The sequence below is a fragment of the Bubalus kerabau genome, chromosome 6 (assembly GCF_029407905.1).
Source record: "Bubalus kerabau isolate K-KA32 ecotype Philippines breed swamp buffalo chromosome 6, PCC_UOA_SB_1v2, whole genome shotgun sequence".
Taxonomy (NCBI): Eukaryota; Metazoa; Chordata; class Mammalia; order Artiodactyla; family Bovidae; genus Bubalus; species Bubalus kerabau.
Window position 1 is genome coordinate 43,663,590 of NC_073629.1, and position 16,811 is coordinate 43,680,400.

At 40.3% G+C, this 16,811-nt stretch overlaps 1 protein-coding gene and 1 non-coding gene across 10 annotated transcripts in view; one reads left to right on the forward strand and one right to left on the reverse strand.

Annotated features, from left to right (window-relative positions):
- Nucleotides 1–16,811, reverse strand: part of CDC14A (cell division cycle 14A) — a 188,449-nt gene that overhangs the window by 50,943 nt on the left and 120,695 nt on the right. For all 9 annotated transcript variants that reach the window (XM_055584960.1, XM_055584959.1, XM_055584961.1 and 6 more), the window contains one exon: nucleotides 7,535–7,673. In XM_055584960.1, coding sequence (XP_055440935.1) covers nucleotides 7,535–7,673 — 139 coding nt within the window. The remainder of the gene's footprint in view (nucleotides 1–7,534; nucleotides 7,674–16,811) is intronic.
- On the forward strand, nucleotides 15,197–15,303 carry LOC129656639 (U6 spliceosomal RNA). Its single transcript, XR_008716428.1, has one exon. It is a non-coding gene; the product is annotated as a U6 spliceosomal RNA (small nuclear RNA).

The following is a 16,811-nucleotide window of genomic DNA, read 5'->3' on the forward strand; positions in this document are numbered from 1 at the left end:
CAGTTTCACTGTGTATGTGTGTGTGCATGCTCGGTCATGTCCAACTCCCTGAGACCCCACGGGCTACAGCATCCTCTGTCCATGGGATTCTCCAGGCAAGAATAATGGAGTGCATGCCATTTTCTCCTCCAGGGGATCTTCCGGATCCAGGGATCAAACCCTCATCTCTTTTGTCTCCTGCACTGGCAGGCTGGTAGATTCTTTACCACTTGTGCCATTTGAGCTAAAGTCAAATTGTTGGAAGGGTTGGTTCATTCTGGAAACTATGAAGGGAAAATCTGTTTCCTTGTGTTTTTCAGCCATCAGTAGCTGCCCATACTCCTTGGTGTATGGTCCCTTCCTTCAGCTTCAATCTAATCTGTTTCCATCATTACACAACCTTCTTGTCCAACTCCTCCTGTGTCCCTGTGATTACACCCAACCTACCAGAATAATCTCTTCACCTTGAGATCCTTTACCTGATCACATTTGCAAAGTTCCCACTTATAAGATTAAATGAGGTTTATTCCAGAGATGCAAGGCTCATTCAATATTTTTTTTTAATGTAATTTACCATATTAACAGGCTAAAGAAGAAAATCACATGATCATATCAATATATGCAGAAAAAGCATTTGACAAAATTCAACACTCACTCATCATAAGAACTCTCAGAAATATAGAATAAAGAGGAACTTCCTCAACTTGATAAACCTCCAACTAATATTTCATCACGAATGCCTAAATGTTTCCCACTATCAAGACTGGGAACAAGGGAAGGATGTCTGCTTTCACCACAATTATTCAACTTCTAGGTGGTGCACCAAGGGAAGAAAAAGCAGTAAAAGACATAGAAATTGGAAAGGAAACAAAATTCTCCCTATTTGTAGATGACACACTTGTCTATGCAAAAAATCCCCAGGAATTCACATATGTATTCTCCTTCTCTCTCTCTCTTAAATTTCAGGATACAACATAAATATAGATAGAAAATGAACTGTATTTCTACATGTGGGCAATTATTACATGGAATCTGAAATGAAAAAAGGTATCACTGATAATCACTTAACAAAATTAAATACTTAGGTGTAAATCTAACAAAATAGGACTTATATGATGAAAGCCAAACAATGCTGATGAAAGAAATCAAAGAAGATAAAAAATAAATGAAGAAATAAATACTGTGTTTATGGATTGGCAGACTCAACAACAGTAAAGATGTCAATTCTCCCAAAACTGATACAGAGATTTAACACATTTGTATCAAAATTGCAACAAGATTTTTTTATAGATAAGGACAAGATTATTCTAAAATTTATATGGAACTGTAAAGGAACTGGCATTGCTAAGACAGTTTTGTTAAAGAAGGAACAATGGGAGGAATCATTCTTCTGTTAAGGCTCTCTACATAAGTACAGTATCAACAGAGTACGGTACTGGAGGAAGAACAGACACATATATCAATGGAACAGAATAAAGAACACATATATCAGTGGAACAGAACAGAGAAACAAATATGCCTATCTAATTTTTGAAGACCTTGATGCTGGAAAAGATTGAGGGCAGGAGGAGAAGGGGGTGACAGAGGATGAAATGGTTGGATGGCATCACCAACTCAAAGGGCATGAGTTTGCTCAAGCTCCAGGAGATGGTGAAGGACAGGGAAGCCTGGTGTGCTCATGGGATCACAAAGAGTTGGTCATGACTTATGACTGAACAACAAGAAATTTTTAACAGAGATGTAAAAGCAATTTAAGGAGGAAAAAGTAAACTTTTCAACAAATGGTGCCAGAATAACTGGAAATCCATGGGCAAAAAACAAAATGAACCTTGACCTGAGTCTCACACCTTACACAAAAATTAGTTCAAAATGAGTCATAAACTTAAGGGGATCTATGACTAATCAAAGGGATCTTAGATCTAATAGCATGAGCTAAAAAAAAAGGAAAAAACTAATAAATTGGACTTCATCAAAATTTAACTTTTACTTTGTGAAAGATCCTATTTAGAAGATGAAAGACAAGTTACAGACTGAGAGAAAATATTTGCAAACCATTTATAAGACAAAGGACTAGCACCTAGAACATTAAAGAATTATCAAAACTCAGTAATAAGAAAACAAATGAAGAATAGGCAGATTTGAACAAATGCTTCACCAAAACATTATAAAGATGGCAAATAAGTATGTGGAAAGTTGTTCATTATTACTGACGATTACAATTTTAATGCAAATTGAAAAATGATCAATTATTACACACCTATCAGAATGGCTAAAAGAAAATGCTCGCAAATATGAAAAGAAATTCATTCATTCAAACACTGCTGGTGAAAATGCAAAATGATACAGCCAAACTGGAAAACAGTTTGACAAGTTTCTTATAAAAGTAAACAGGTACCATACAGTCCAGTAACTGCACTCTTGGGCACTTAAGCAGGAGAAATGAAAACTTATGTTTGAACAAAGCTGTACATGTAAATTTACAGCACCTTTATTCATAATAGCTGAAAACTGGAAACAGTTCAGCTGTCCTTCAACAGGTAAATGGTTAACAAACAGTAGAACATTCCTTCCTTGGAATGCTACTCAGTCACTAAAAAGAACAATTATTGATACATGCAACAATTTGGAGGAATCTCCAGAGAATCATACTGAGTGAAAAACACCAAGTCCAAAAGGTTACATGCTCTATGATTCCATATATATAACATTCTTGAGATGACAACATATAAAGGAAGAGCAGATTGGCAGTTGTCAGGAGTCAAGGAGGGGATGTGGGCAGGAAGGAAGGGAGAGTAGCTATAAAAAGGCAACATGAGGGATTCTTGCAGTGATGGAAATGTTAACTGTATCTGTATCTTAACTGTATCAATGTCAATATCCTGATTTTGATATATTAGAGCTTTGCAAAATGGTAGCACTAAGAGAAAATGGGTAAAAGGTACATAGGAGTTTTCTGTCATTTTTTACAACTGCATGTTAATGTACAATTATCCCAAAATAAAATTGTTAATTAAAAAAGTATCTGTATGTGTGTGTGCCTATTGTAGTCAGATTGCATCACTCCTCTGCTCAAAAATCCTCTGCTTTTTTTTAACATAGTGGTTAAGGGTGGTGATTTTTTTTTTTTTTTTAATATTTATTTGTTTGTGTCAAGTGTTAGTTGAGGTGTGTGGGCTTAGTTGCTCCACTGCATGTGGGATTGTAGTTCTCCAACCAGGATCAAACCTGCGTCCCCTGCTTTGTGAGCCCAATTCTTTACCAGGGAAGTTCCCCTCTGATGACTTTGCACCTCACCCAAAGAAAAGTCAGACTCCTACAAAGGCCTAGCAGAATGTATATTCTAACCTCTTCCTCCTGGCCCCATAAGCCATGATGACCTGTGAAACAGTCCAGCTCAGAGCCTTAGCAGCTGTTCCCTTGGAGGGAAACCCTTTTCTTGAGAACATCCACCATTTACTCTCTCACTTCTTCGAGGCCTTTGCTCAAAAGCCTTCAATGCATCCCACCACTACCACATTATTTAAAACTGCCTTCTCTGCTTTCTGCTATTCTTTGCTTCATTTTTCTATATCACACCCATCATGGTCAGAGAAACTATAATCGCTCAGTTGTGTCTGACCCTTTGTGGCCCATGGACTGTAGCCTGCCAGGCTCCTCTACCCACGGAATTTTGCAGGCAAGAATACTGAGTGGGTTGCCATGCCCTCCTCCCGGATGTCTTCCCCACCCAGGGATGGAACTGGGTCTCTTGCATCTCCTGCAATGGCAGGTGAATTCTTTACCACTAGCACCACCTGGGAAGCCCATATAATTGATACATTTGTTTATTAACCACACAACAAATCAACTTCCCCCTGCCCCTACCACCGCTTTCTTCTTCCTCCCCTCCCTCTCATTCTTTTTCTTCCATCTCCATAGGTCAGAAATTACTCTTTTACTGCAACACCCCAAGTGCAAAGAATACTGCCAAACAGTGGCTTTCAACAATTATCAACAGTTGTTGCAGGAAGGAAGAAATAAAGGAAATGAGGGAAGAAAGGAGGGACCTCTGTAAACTGGGTCAAGGATGACATGGACAGATATGTTAAAGGCCACTGGAAAAAAACTTAAAATCAACAGAAAATTGTAACAGTCATGTTCAGGATGGAAAATTATTTTAAAGTTCCATCATTAGGAACTTAGAGAAACTTGTTAAAAGAAAGTAGAATCATAAATGAACTCTTTCCCTCACTTCTAATGATTTATACATGATAGAGGAAGTAAATTTTATCAACTAATACAAGCAGCATGAGAAAGGTAAGAGAAAAACTGTTACTGCCACCAAATGTAGCTTAGGAAAAGGCCTGAGGTTGTGTACAGAATGCCTGGAGAAAGGTATGTTAAATAAGCTTTCCTGGCAGGAAGTTAGAAACAGTCGGGGAATGCACTGAACAGAAGTGTCTGGCCACCTAAGCCCCCAGGCTCCCTGTGGCCCAGCACCTCCCCTTCCCCAGTGGACCAGAACACTGCCCTGAAGAGCAGCAGAGATAACCTAAGTACTCATGCTCCCCTCCTGCCCACCTAAGCAAGTGGCCCAGTAGAGAACCTTCCTCATTCCCTTGGTTACCAGACCCTATAGACTGCTGGGTAGAAAGTCATCAGATGGCTCATACATTCAGGCCTCTACTGATGACCCAACGAGCTCTAAAAGCTTTTCAGAACCAAACTCATCATGGCTCACATTCTGCTTTACCTTTGTCATACCAGATGATCAACCCTTCCAGACCATCCAACATCAAGCAGGCCCTTATTTCCCAATGACCCTCTCATTCCCATCCCACCCCCTCAAATCTAATAATATTATTTTATACATAGATTCTTTGTAGGAAACAGAGAAGGAAGGAAATGCTTCACAACTTGTTTTACAAAGACAGCATAACCCCCATACCAAAACTTAACCAAAGTATTACAAGAAAAGAAAATTACACACCAATGTCCTTCAAACATACAGACACAGAAATCTGAATATGCTAATAAACATTAGCATACCAGATCTAGTCATATGAACAAATAATAGCACATTATGACCATCCTGGCTCTGCATTCAAAAGATAGATGCAATTCACATTGTTGTTGTTTAGTCACTAAGTTGTGTCTGACTCTGTGTGACCCTGTGGACGGTAACCTGTCAGGCTCCTCTGTCCATGGGATTTCCCAGGCAAGAATACTGGAGTGGGTTGCCATTTCCTCCTCCAGGGGATCTTCCTGACCCAGAAATCAAACTCGAGTCTCCTGCATTGGCAGGTGGATTCTTCCCCACTGAGCCACTTGGAAACCAAACTTAACACTTGCTTATTGTGCGCTCCTTACACTAGAAATACCAGCACCTGGGAGGAAGGGACCCCGCCTGTCACCTTCACTGTGGCATCCTCAGAATCAGGAGCACTGCCTGGGGAGCGTGTGCACCTAACACGCATCTGTTGAATACGTGAATGTCACTAACGCACTAAACTGTGTCTTCCAAACACAATCATGCTTCCAAACAATGATTTTAAGAGATGGCCTAAAGATCCCGGTTTAGGAATGTCTTTTGTATTCTAACTGTAAGGCCATTTATTCAACTTTAGTAAGTAATTAGTACAAGCCCCCGGCAGATATACAGCACCAAGTCCCCTGCTGTAGGCACACAGGAGGCAAAATAGTGGAAATCACTGGCAGGGAATCTGACAAAAAGAAAACTCGAAAAGAATACAATTCTTTTACTTGTATTAATATCTCACACGATATTCAACCTAGAAATTGTCTTCTTAATGGTCCTGTTCTTGAGTATTCTTCCCTTGTGTCTTCATTACACTTCCACCTCATTCTTTTATTTTTTTTTAATCTTTTTTAAATTTTATTTTATTTTTTGACTTTACAATATTGTATTGGTTTTGCCATATATCAAAATGAATCCGCCACAGGTATACATGTGTTCCCCATCCTGAACCCTCCTCCCTCCTCCCTCCCCATACCATCCCTCTGGGTTGTCCCAGTGCACCACTATGAGGTACCATTTCACGCCAGTCAGAATGGCTGCGATCCAAAAGTCTACAAGCAATAAATGCTGGAGAGGGTGTGGAGAAAAGGGAACCCTCTTACACTGTTGGTGGGAATGCAAACTAGTACAGCCACTATGGAGAACAGTGTGGAGATTCCTTAAAAACCTGGAAATAGAACTGCCTTATGATCCAGCAATCCCACTGCTGGGCATACACACTGAGGAAACCAGAACTGAAAGAGACACGTGTACCCCAATGTTCATCGCAGCACTGTTTATAATAGCCAGGACATGGAAGCAACCTAGATGTCCATCGGCAGAGGAATGGATAAGAAAGCTGTGGTACATATACACGATGGAGTATTACTCAGCCATTAAAAAGAATACATTTGAATCAGTTCTAATGAGGTGGATGAAACTGGAGCCTATTATACAGAGTGAAGTAAGCCAGAAAGAAAAACACCAATACAATATACTAACGCATATATATGGAATTTAGAAAGACGGTAACACCTCGTTCTTTTAGGCTAAGGTATAACTGCACGTGTTTCAGCATTTATTTTCCTGTCACTTATTCCCTCTGGGATTGGCAGTTTAGGTAACTCCTCAGCCAGCTCAAATTCTTTTAACCATTTGAATGCTTGTAGCTTACTTACAGCATATTTCTATGCAATTCATGATCATTTGTTTCTCAGCAACATAAAATGATTTAAATGGGAAAGGAATTATCTGAAAAAGAATGCTATTGCAAATAAATCCATCCTAGAAAAGGAAAAAATGAAATTTCAGTATAAGACACGAATTGATAATATTCTAGAGTTGGACCTAAATTAGCTCGTGCTAATTTTATCTCCTCATTTTATTAATGGGTAAATTAATGGTAATTTCTGAACTTGTAAAGGGAAACTAGAAAGGGGTGTACCCATACAGGTTAAACTTCTCCTCCTTGCAGGCTGGGGTTTGACAAATAGTTAATGAATGAGTGAACAAATGAAAGGAATTTATAAGTATTCTTCTAAATAATAGTCATAAAGCTAGTTAGTGGTACAGCCAGGACTAAATCCCAGTTCTCTTCCTTTCCTCCTTGGTTACTCGTAAGTTGCAGCTCCATGAACAGGGTAGTCAGTTGTCAGCGGAGCAGCAATGTCGCTGAAATCACTGACGGACCTTAGTCGTGTGTTTTTTTCTCATTCTGCTTTTAGACGTGCAAACAAAAGAATGAAAAGTGCCAAGTGGGATGATATAAGAAAATTGCACTGTAGCCAGATCACACATAGAAAATGACAGAAAAGAGGTAGGCAGAGATAGCTCTGTGATTTTCTTCTCACTCTCACCTGATCTAAGAGATATAAAAGGTACAAAGTTAGAATGCATTAGCTGTCAAATCAACAATGTTCCATTAGACTAAGGCTCAGCCTTCTCTAACAATGCAGCCATTTCACAGCCACGGGCTTGACAGGGTCCACAACTGGGCAGCAAGAGGCAGAAATAATCAGGAACAAGGACACCATGTAATAACGGAGACAATATGCTTACTCTTCCAGGAAGTGTTGCTGGGGTCCTATAATAGAGCCGGGCCGGCAGATTCTGATCCAAGCAATTATCTCTGCATGTGTAAACCTGTAGTGTTTCATGACATAACAGGCTATCAAGGTCCCCGTTCTTCCAAGACCAGCTGCAGGAGAGGGGAAAAGAACAAGAAATACAAAATTCAGGAAATACATTCACAAACATACTGAAATCATACCATGTCCAGAAATTGCCATGGTATGAAATACAATGCAAGATGTTTAAACCCAGGCAATAATGTAATGCTTTTTACATGATCAGGGGCTAAATAATAATTCTAACTCAAGAAAAAACACAGATCGTATGATCAAAATAAACATATGGAAATATAAATATATATATATAAAAGAGCAAGGGTCTTGAAAATTACGGACAGTTCAACTCCCGAGGACCTTTGAGAATGACTGCCTTTGTGAATGTTAGGGCAATGATGGTTTCAGACAAGCACTTGCAAAATATCAGCTGTCAGGCGTGTCTCCACGCTCCCACTCCTTAGCTCCAGTCCAGGCGGAGATGAACCCTCAGTTAACAGTTTGTGTGTATGTGATGCTGAGTCAGTAAGTGTAACTGATTATATTATCATGGTCATTTTTTAAACCTATTCAAATGGTGAGGTTTTTTAAAATTTATTGTAGAATAAGGGATTCTAGAATCAAATAGGACAATACCATAAGCATCATCTGACCTCACCAGCTGCCAAGCCCAGGACTGTTTCAATACTATTTCCACTAGGTTGTCCTAACTTCTTTGTAACTCTTTCAGAGACCAGGATTTCATTATTTCCTCAGCCAACACGAACGGATGGAGCAGCTACTACCTGCCAGGTGCTGCGCTAGAAGCCGGGGATAAGGTGATGAATAAAACACATCGTCACTGCCCTTGTGAGAGCATGCACTCCAGTGAGAAAGAACCAAGCCAACGGAAGTGCTCAAGTTTCATTTCCTGAGGCTCTGGCATTTTTCAAAAACTTTTGTGTCAGGATATTTTCCTTATGTCAAACCCAATTTCTGTTATGTAGGAGAAATCAATACAATTAGAAATGATTGTCAAAGAAGTACTGGTTACTATCATGATCAAAACATTCTTCAAAGTGTTTTCACAAACTGTGCTATTTTTTCCCTCTCTCCAGAGAAATAAAAGTGATAGGACTTTGCATTTTAAACAATTCTTTTAAATCTACTTTGGCTTCCCCCTTCCCCAAAATACTCAAAAATTTGATCAAACTATAAAGTCTTCAAATATGGTGACTGCTGTTCATACACCAGAACTGAGGCCCAAGATACTAATCAATTCACTCATATTAGCATAACAAATGACTATGGAATTTGAGACTAAAATTCCCTGGGGATCCTGCTATCCTTCCAGAGTTCTTTCCACTTTTGGCTCATCTGCTCAGTCATTCCATTCTACAAATACTAAGACCGCTGAGTATGAGACACTGTGACAGATGCTGGGGCCAGAAACATGAAGACAAGCAGGATGCTGCTCTCTTGAGACATACAGCACTGAGCCACTAATGCTTATTTATAACCATTTTCTAAATCTTTCCATACCTGGCTTCTTGGAGTTAAACTCAGCACTATAAACTTTTATTTAAGTAACACTTATGAGTAAGGCACTACGCTGAGTTATTTTTCCACTACTTAATCTCTTGCTATCATATACTCTTTTTCTTATAGAATGACAAAGTGGCTCTGTCTTTGTTTTCAAACATTTGATTCAGTTGGTCAAATGTTTACTGACCGATCATCTACCAGCTACCCATGTCAGGGCTTTGCTCAGAGGTTAAGAAGATAAGCAAGTAAAGGATATAATTTTTGACCACAATACTTTATCAAATAGTTGTAGACACAAGAATAACCAACAAGTGAAGAAATTAGTTTAAACTGAAGCTAGGCTCTCAGAGAAAGGGACTGTGTGAGTTGTTGGTGTCTTCAGGAATGTGTCATTGATGACAAGGACTTCAGCTGACTCTAAAGAATAGGAAGGCTGCAGACAATTTCAGCAAAGGGTCCAATGAGTGAAAGCCAGATGGCCTGGAGAATGTGTCAGTGTGTGTTGAGTGGAAAATAAGGTCAGATAGGTATGGAGGGGCCAGATTAAGGGGCACCTCTGAGTCAAGTGGAGGAGCCTGTACTTAGGGGAAGCAGCTTACCAATTGTGGGCTGAAGACTGTTGAGTTATTCGGGATTCTCCAGATTCAGATGCACAGTGCTCCATCTGCTCACTGATTAGGTCACACCTTGTGCATATATGTGCTATTATTCCTCGAATTTATGTAGATGAGGCTCTAATGAGCAAAACTCAGCTCATTTAGGAATTCATGATATTATCAACAACTATTAATAATAAACATATAGCCATTATCCTATAAATATCTGATTTTTCCTTTAACCAACAAAAAGCCCTAAATAAAGCCATCATATATTTGGGGACCAAGAAATTGACATGATAAAAGCAGCTGGGTGAGGCAGCAGCATACCTCCGGGATGGGAAAGGTCAGAGATGGAAGCCAGAGAGAGGAGCAGGAAGGCTGGCTGCCAGGCAGAGGCAGGGAGAGACAGTGGTAACAAGGAAGAGCTGAGTTAGAAAGACGTTTTGATTGGGTCACATGGAAGGTGAAAGGCAACTGATACTTTTATCCTGGAAAACTGGTACAATGTCATCCGTGAAAACATGCAGTTAGAAAAGGAAATAGGAAAAAGTTGGCAGCTTCATTTATATGTTTCAGAATCTCCCCACCTCTAAAGGAAGAGTCCTTTTGTAGCTTTTCCTATCATTTTTCAAATAATAAAGACAATCTTCTCTAATCTCCTCACCATTTGGAAATACACAATTTTTCAGCCAAAAAAAATCATGTCATCTAATGGTGTGACACACACCATTATTTAAGTTCCACTAAGAAAAATTAAACTATGATATGCAATCATTTTAAGATCCATCCTAGTTTCAAAAATGTGAAAATGTAAAAAGGTATGTCTCTAAATCAGTGTTTCTCAATCTTTGCCCAGCCAAGAGCCTCTCTAGGCTTTATTTCTCCTGATTGTCCCCCATGAAATTTTACTGTCACAGACAGATCGCATATTTCTATATGTACTGTGTATAAATCTGTTCTTTGCATAAAAAAGGAAAACATTTGTTTACCACCCCAAAACAAATTTTTCTCCCTTGAGGGTAGTATCACCTGAGGTTGAGGATAAATCAATGGAATTACAATCAAGCTCAAGTTTATGGATGCCTGGCATTCCCTTCCCATTAACTCTCCCTTTTTAAAAATTATGTTTACACTATTTTATTAGATAAGGTTTGTGTGTGTGTATGTCTGTGTGTCCTGTTTTCATCTGAAGTACATTTGCCCCCAAATAAACATCAACATTCTTTAGAAAAGAGCGAAGCTTAATCGCGGTCTCAGCAGGACTCTCTTCCTTTAATATAAGATTTATTGGCTTTCATGTTTGTGCTCAGAGTAAATATTTTAGGTTTCTGCAGAGTTGTTAAATCCTCAGACATCTGACAAGACTACTGTTCAGGTAATCATGTTGATAGGATACAGCTGGATGGCCTGAGGCAGGAAGCCCAGTCGGTTTCCAGGGTACTCCTTTTCAAGTCACCAATCTGGGTCTCAGCCTGGGGAGAAGATGGCCTTCTCTACAAGATAACCCTGTCTCCCCCTGTATCCCTCCCATGCAGGAGGCTACCTGCTCCCTTGGTTAGGCTCTTCATCACACAAACTCACAACCAAGAAGAAAAAGATGGCACAGAAATTTTTCAAATTTCTCTAAAACTAAAAGTTGCTTCCCCCTTTTAAAGAGTCTATAATTTAGATCTATAAAAAGAACCTACTTAGCACTCAATAGTCAGGAGCTCTTACCACAACCCAACAGAAAAGGAACAGTTCACTAAGTTTCTATAAAAACTTTAACAAATTTTTTAAAGCATTCATAATTAAAGGGCTCCCTGGCACAGGGAGAGGAGATGTTGAAAAGTCTTCTATTTATACCAAGTTAAACGCTGACTGCCTTACAGTTTCAGGCATTTTCTGAAACCCCTACAGATCATCAAAAATCACATAGTGGAACATCACAATGTTGCCACTGTTTAATGATTATCTGTGCTGGAAAACTTCACAAAATCATAGTCCTTCGTTTTATCAACCAGAAGGCAAGCTGCAGATACTGAATCGTTATGAGATTTTGCACATTCCCGGAAAATTACTTTCCAGTTTATCTCTATTTTTAGCACTTTACATTGAGACATGAAATAGTCATTCTCTTTTCAGCAGCTACCAAAGTTCATTTGACATCGGATAAGTCTCTCTCCCTCCTCTTAGAATGCAATTAAAATGCTCTGTGCTGTTTTAATTCCCAGGAAATTAAACTGACTTAATTAGGGCAGATGTCAAAATAATTAACAGGCCTATAGTAGCTAAGTATGCTATTAAAAGCATTACAGCTGTAATTAAATCAAAGGTGTAATCCTTGGGAGAGAATCCTACATGTGTGTACAACTGGAAGCAAATGAAATAACTCTCAAAAAAATGTCACCACCTGTAAATGTGACCTTCATATGTAAGAACTGACTTCAATGCTAAAGGTTCTGATTAAAATATTTTTTTAAAACCCTGCAATATAAAATATATGTATTTCTTAAAATATTCCTTACAAGGGCAACAATTAGAGCTCAAGGATATAATAGAGAGAATACCTGTAAAAAGAATGTTTAACACCAGAGCGTCTTATTTTCCCAACGTTTGTTAGGTGAGGAATAACATCAAGAGATACGCTGAGTTTTAATGAAAGCTTTGCATTTCCCCTCCCCTGAATTTGTCAATCCAAGACATGACATAGCAGTTGGTAAATCATCTGCCTGCAGTGCAGGAGACCTGGGTTCGATTCCTGGGTCAGGAAGATCCCCTGGAGAAGGAAATGGCAACCCACTCCAGTATTCTTGCCTGGAGAATCCCATGGACAGAGGAGCCTGACAGGCTACAGTCCACGGGATCACAAGAGTCGGACATGACTTAGCAACTAAACCACCAAGACATGACAGGCAAAGAAACTACATGCCTTGGCAACCAAAAAACTAACTGATTAGGAAATAAGGACAAATTAATGTCATAAGAAATACTGCTTTTTATGACACAAAAGCTTTGAAAGAGAGCATGTGAATAGCTCCTACTAAACGTTCAGTTCAGTTCAGTTCAGTTGCTCAGTCGTGTCCGACTCTTTGCGACCCCATGAATTGTAGCACACCAGGCATCCCTGTCCATCACCAACTCCCGGAGTTCACTCAGACTCACGTCCATAGAGTCAGTGATGCCATCCAGCCATCTCATCCTCTGTCATCCCCTTCTCCTCCTGCCCCCAATCCCTCCCAGCATCAGAGTCTTTTCCAATGAGTCAACTCTTCACATGAGGTGGCCAGAGTATTGGAGTTTCAGCTTCAGCATCATTCCTTCCAAAGAACACCCAGGACCGATCTCCTTTAGAATGGACTGGTTGGATCTCCTTGCAGTCCAAGGGACTCTCAAGAGTCTTCTCCAGCACCACAGTTCAAAAGCATCAATTCTTCGATGCTCAGCTTTCTTCACAGTCCAACTCTCACATCCATACATGACCACAGGAAAAACCATAGCCTTGACTAGACAGACCTTTGTTGGCAAAGTAATGTCTCTGCTTTTGAATATGCTATCTAGGTTGGTCATAACTTTCCTTCCAAGGAGTAAGCGTCTTTTAATTTCATGGCTGCAGTCACCATCTGCAGTGATTTTGGAGCCCCCACAAATAAAGTCGGACACTGTTTCCACTGTTTCCCCATCTATTTCCCATGAAGTGATGGGACCAGATGCCATGATCTTCGTTTTCTGAATGTTGAACTTTAAGCCAACTTTTTCACTCTCCTCTTTCACTTTCATCATGAGGCTTCTTAGTTCCTCTTCACTTTCTGCCATAAGGGTGGTGTCATCTGCATATCTGAGTTTATTGATATTTCTCCCGGCAATCTTGATTCCAGCTTGTGCTTCTTCCAGCCCAGCGTTTCTCATGATGTACTCTGCATAGAAGTTAAATAAACAGGGTGACAATATACAGCGTTGATGTACTCCTTTTCCTATTTGGAACCAGTCTGTTGTTCCATGTCCAGTTCTAACTGTTGCTTCCTGATCTGCATATAGGTTTCTCAAGAGGCAGGTCAGGTGGTCTAGTATTCCCATCTCTTTCAGAATTTTCCACAGTTTATTGTGATCCATACAGTCAAAGGCTTTGGCATAATCAATAAAGCAGAAATAGATATTTTTCTGGAACTCTCTTGCTTTTTCGATGATCCAGCAGATGTTGGCAATTTGATCTCTGGTTCCTCTGCCTTTTGTAAAACCAGCTGGAACATCTGGAAGTTCACGGTTCACGTATTGCTGAAGCCTGGCTTGGAGAATTTTGAGCATTACTTTACTAGCGTGTGAGATGAGTGCAATTGTGCAGTAGTTTGAGCATTCTTTGGCATTGCCTTCCTTTGGGATTGGAATAAAAACTGACCTTTTCCAGTCCTGTGGCCACTGATTGAGTTTTCCAAATTTGCTGGCATATTGAGTGCAGCACTTTCATAGCATCATCTTTTAGGATTTGAAAGAGCTCATCTGGAATTCCATCACCTCCACTAGCTTTGGTAGTGTTAGCAACTGCCATATTCTCATTAGCTTTCAAGTTCCACCGACACTTGACATTCAGTGGTCTCCTGGTATCCGCAGGGGGCTGGTTCTGGGATCCCCGTGGATTCTAAAATGTGCGGATGCTCAAGTCCCTTCCAGTCACATTGGCGGATTCGCACCCTGCACATACTAAAGCTGGCCAATGGCATGAGAAATGCAGGCTTTTCCTCGGGCCTAGGCAATCTTTAACAAAATGAGATAGAGAGGCAGAGCCAGGTGCACAGGGATCACATGGGGGAAAGCCAGAGCACAGCCACCCCGCCGTGACCTGGGCAGAACGGAAAGCACCAGTCTAGAGACACCTTCCTAGCAGATCCACCCTCCCACACCCCCCACCACCAGCGGGGACAGGAAGTCCAGCCAGTCGGGGTACCCATCCTACTGAGAAACGCGGAGTCGAGGGAGGGGTTTCTGTTCATGTGGACAAAGCCTGACCCAACCGAGGAGCCCGCAGCTGAACCAGGGGCCACATGCAGCTTTTCTATCGCCCAGCCTCTCGCAAAATGCAGCTTTCAGTTGCTGCTCACATTTTCAGCAAAGTACCTCCACCTACTCAACTCTTAAACATAGAAACAAGGGCCTACAAAACGGTATTTTAATTTCTGTCAGAACCAAGGCCATACAAGTCTGAATAAGTCAGTTACAGCAGCACTAGGCACAGGAAAAGAACAGTACAATCCCCAACACCTACTAGACAATTTGCATAAAACGCCACAGAAACCGGCTTCTCAGACGCAACCCCGGAGAACAGCACCACCCAGCGGCAGTACGAAAAGCTGCATGTGAGCAACGAGAGGCTCCGCCTTTGACGGCCAAGCAGTTTCTCCTCGTTGAAACCAATGCTATGCTGTGCTATCAAAGACCCCAGTAAAATACCTTCCACCGTGCTGGAAAATCTACAATGCGAGCCTCCTCAAAGCCCAACTGTGCTCGCTTCGGCAGCACATATACTAAAATTGGAACGATACAGAGAAGATTAACATGGCCCCTGCGCAAGGATGACACACAAATTCGTGAAGCGTTCCATATTTTTAATAAACTCAAAATGGATTAAAGATCTAAACGTAAGACCAGAAACTATAAAACTCCTAGAGGAGAACATAGACAAAACAGTCTCCAACATACATCACAGCAGGATCCTCTATGACCCACCTCCCAGAATATTGGAAATAAAAGCAAAAATAAACAAATGGGACCTAATTAAACTTAAAAGCTTCTGCACAACAAAGGAAACTATAAGCAAGGTGAAAAGACAGCCTTCAGAATGGGAGAAAATAATAGCAAATGAAGCAACTGACAAACAACTAATCTCAAAAGCATATACAAGCAACTCCTACAGCTCAACTCCAGAAAAATAAATGACCCAATCAAAAAATGGGCCAAAGAACTAAATAGACCTTTCTCCAAAGAAGACATACAGATGGCTAACAAACACATGAAAAGATGCTCAACATCACTAATTAGCAGAGAAATGCAAATCAAAACCACTATGAGGTACCATTTCAAGCCAGTCAGACTGGCTGTGATCCAAAAGTCTACAAGCAATAAATGCTAGAGAGGGTGTGGAGAAAAGGGAACCCTCTTACACTGTTGGTGGGAATGCAAACTAGTACAGCCACTATGGAGAACAGTGTGGAGATTCCTTAAAAAACTGGAAACAGAACTGCCTTATGACCCAGCAATCCCACTGCTGGGCATACACACTGAGGAAACCAGAACTGAAAGAGACACGTGTACCCCAATGTTCATCACAGCACTGTTTATAATAGCCAGGACATGGAAGCAACCTAGATGTCCATCAGCAGATGAATGGATAAGAAAGCTGTGGTACATATACACAATGGAGTATTACTCAGCCATTAAAAAGAATACATTTGAATCAGTTCTAATGAGGTGGATGAAACTGGAGCCTATTATACAGAGTGAAGTAAGCCAGAAAGAAAAACACCAATACAGTATACTAACGCATATATATGGAATTTAGAAAGATGGTAACAATAACCCTGTATACGAGACAGCAAAAGAGACACTGATATATGTATAGAACAGTCTTTTGGACTCTGTGGGAGAGGGAGAGGGTGGGATGATTTGGGAGAATGGCATTGAAATATGTATAATATCATATATGAAATGAGTCACCAGTCCAGGTTCGATGCATGATACTGGATGCTTGGGGCTGGTGTACTGGGACAACCCAGAGGGATGGTATTGGGAGGGAGGAGTGAGGAGGGTTCAGGATGGGGAACACATGTATACCTGTGGTGGATTCATTTCGATATATGGCAAAACCAATACAATATTGTAAAGTTAAAAAATAAAATAAAATTAAAAAAAAAAAAAAGCCCAACAACTAGGCTTAAAGCAAAGGTTATTTCATATTTTCTGAGTAGCTGACACATGGTTGCCAGGTAAAATACAGAATATATGTTTGGTGCAATATTTGAGACATGCTAAAAAAAAAAGTACTCGCTGTTTATCTAAAATTCAAATTTCACTGGGCATCCTGTATTTTTATTTGCAAATCTGGCGACTCCTGTCCCA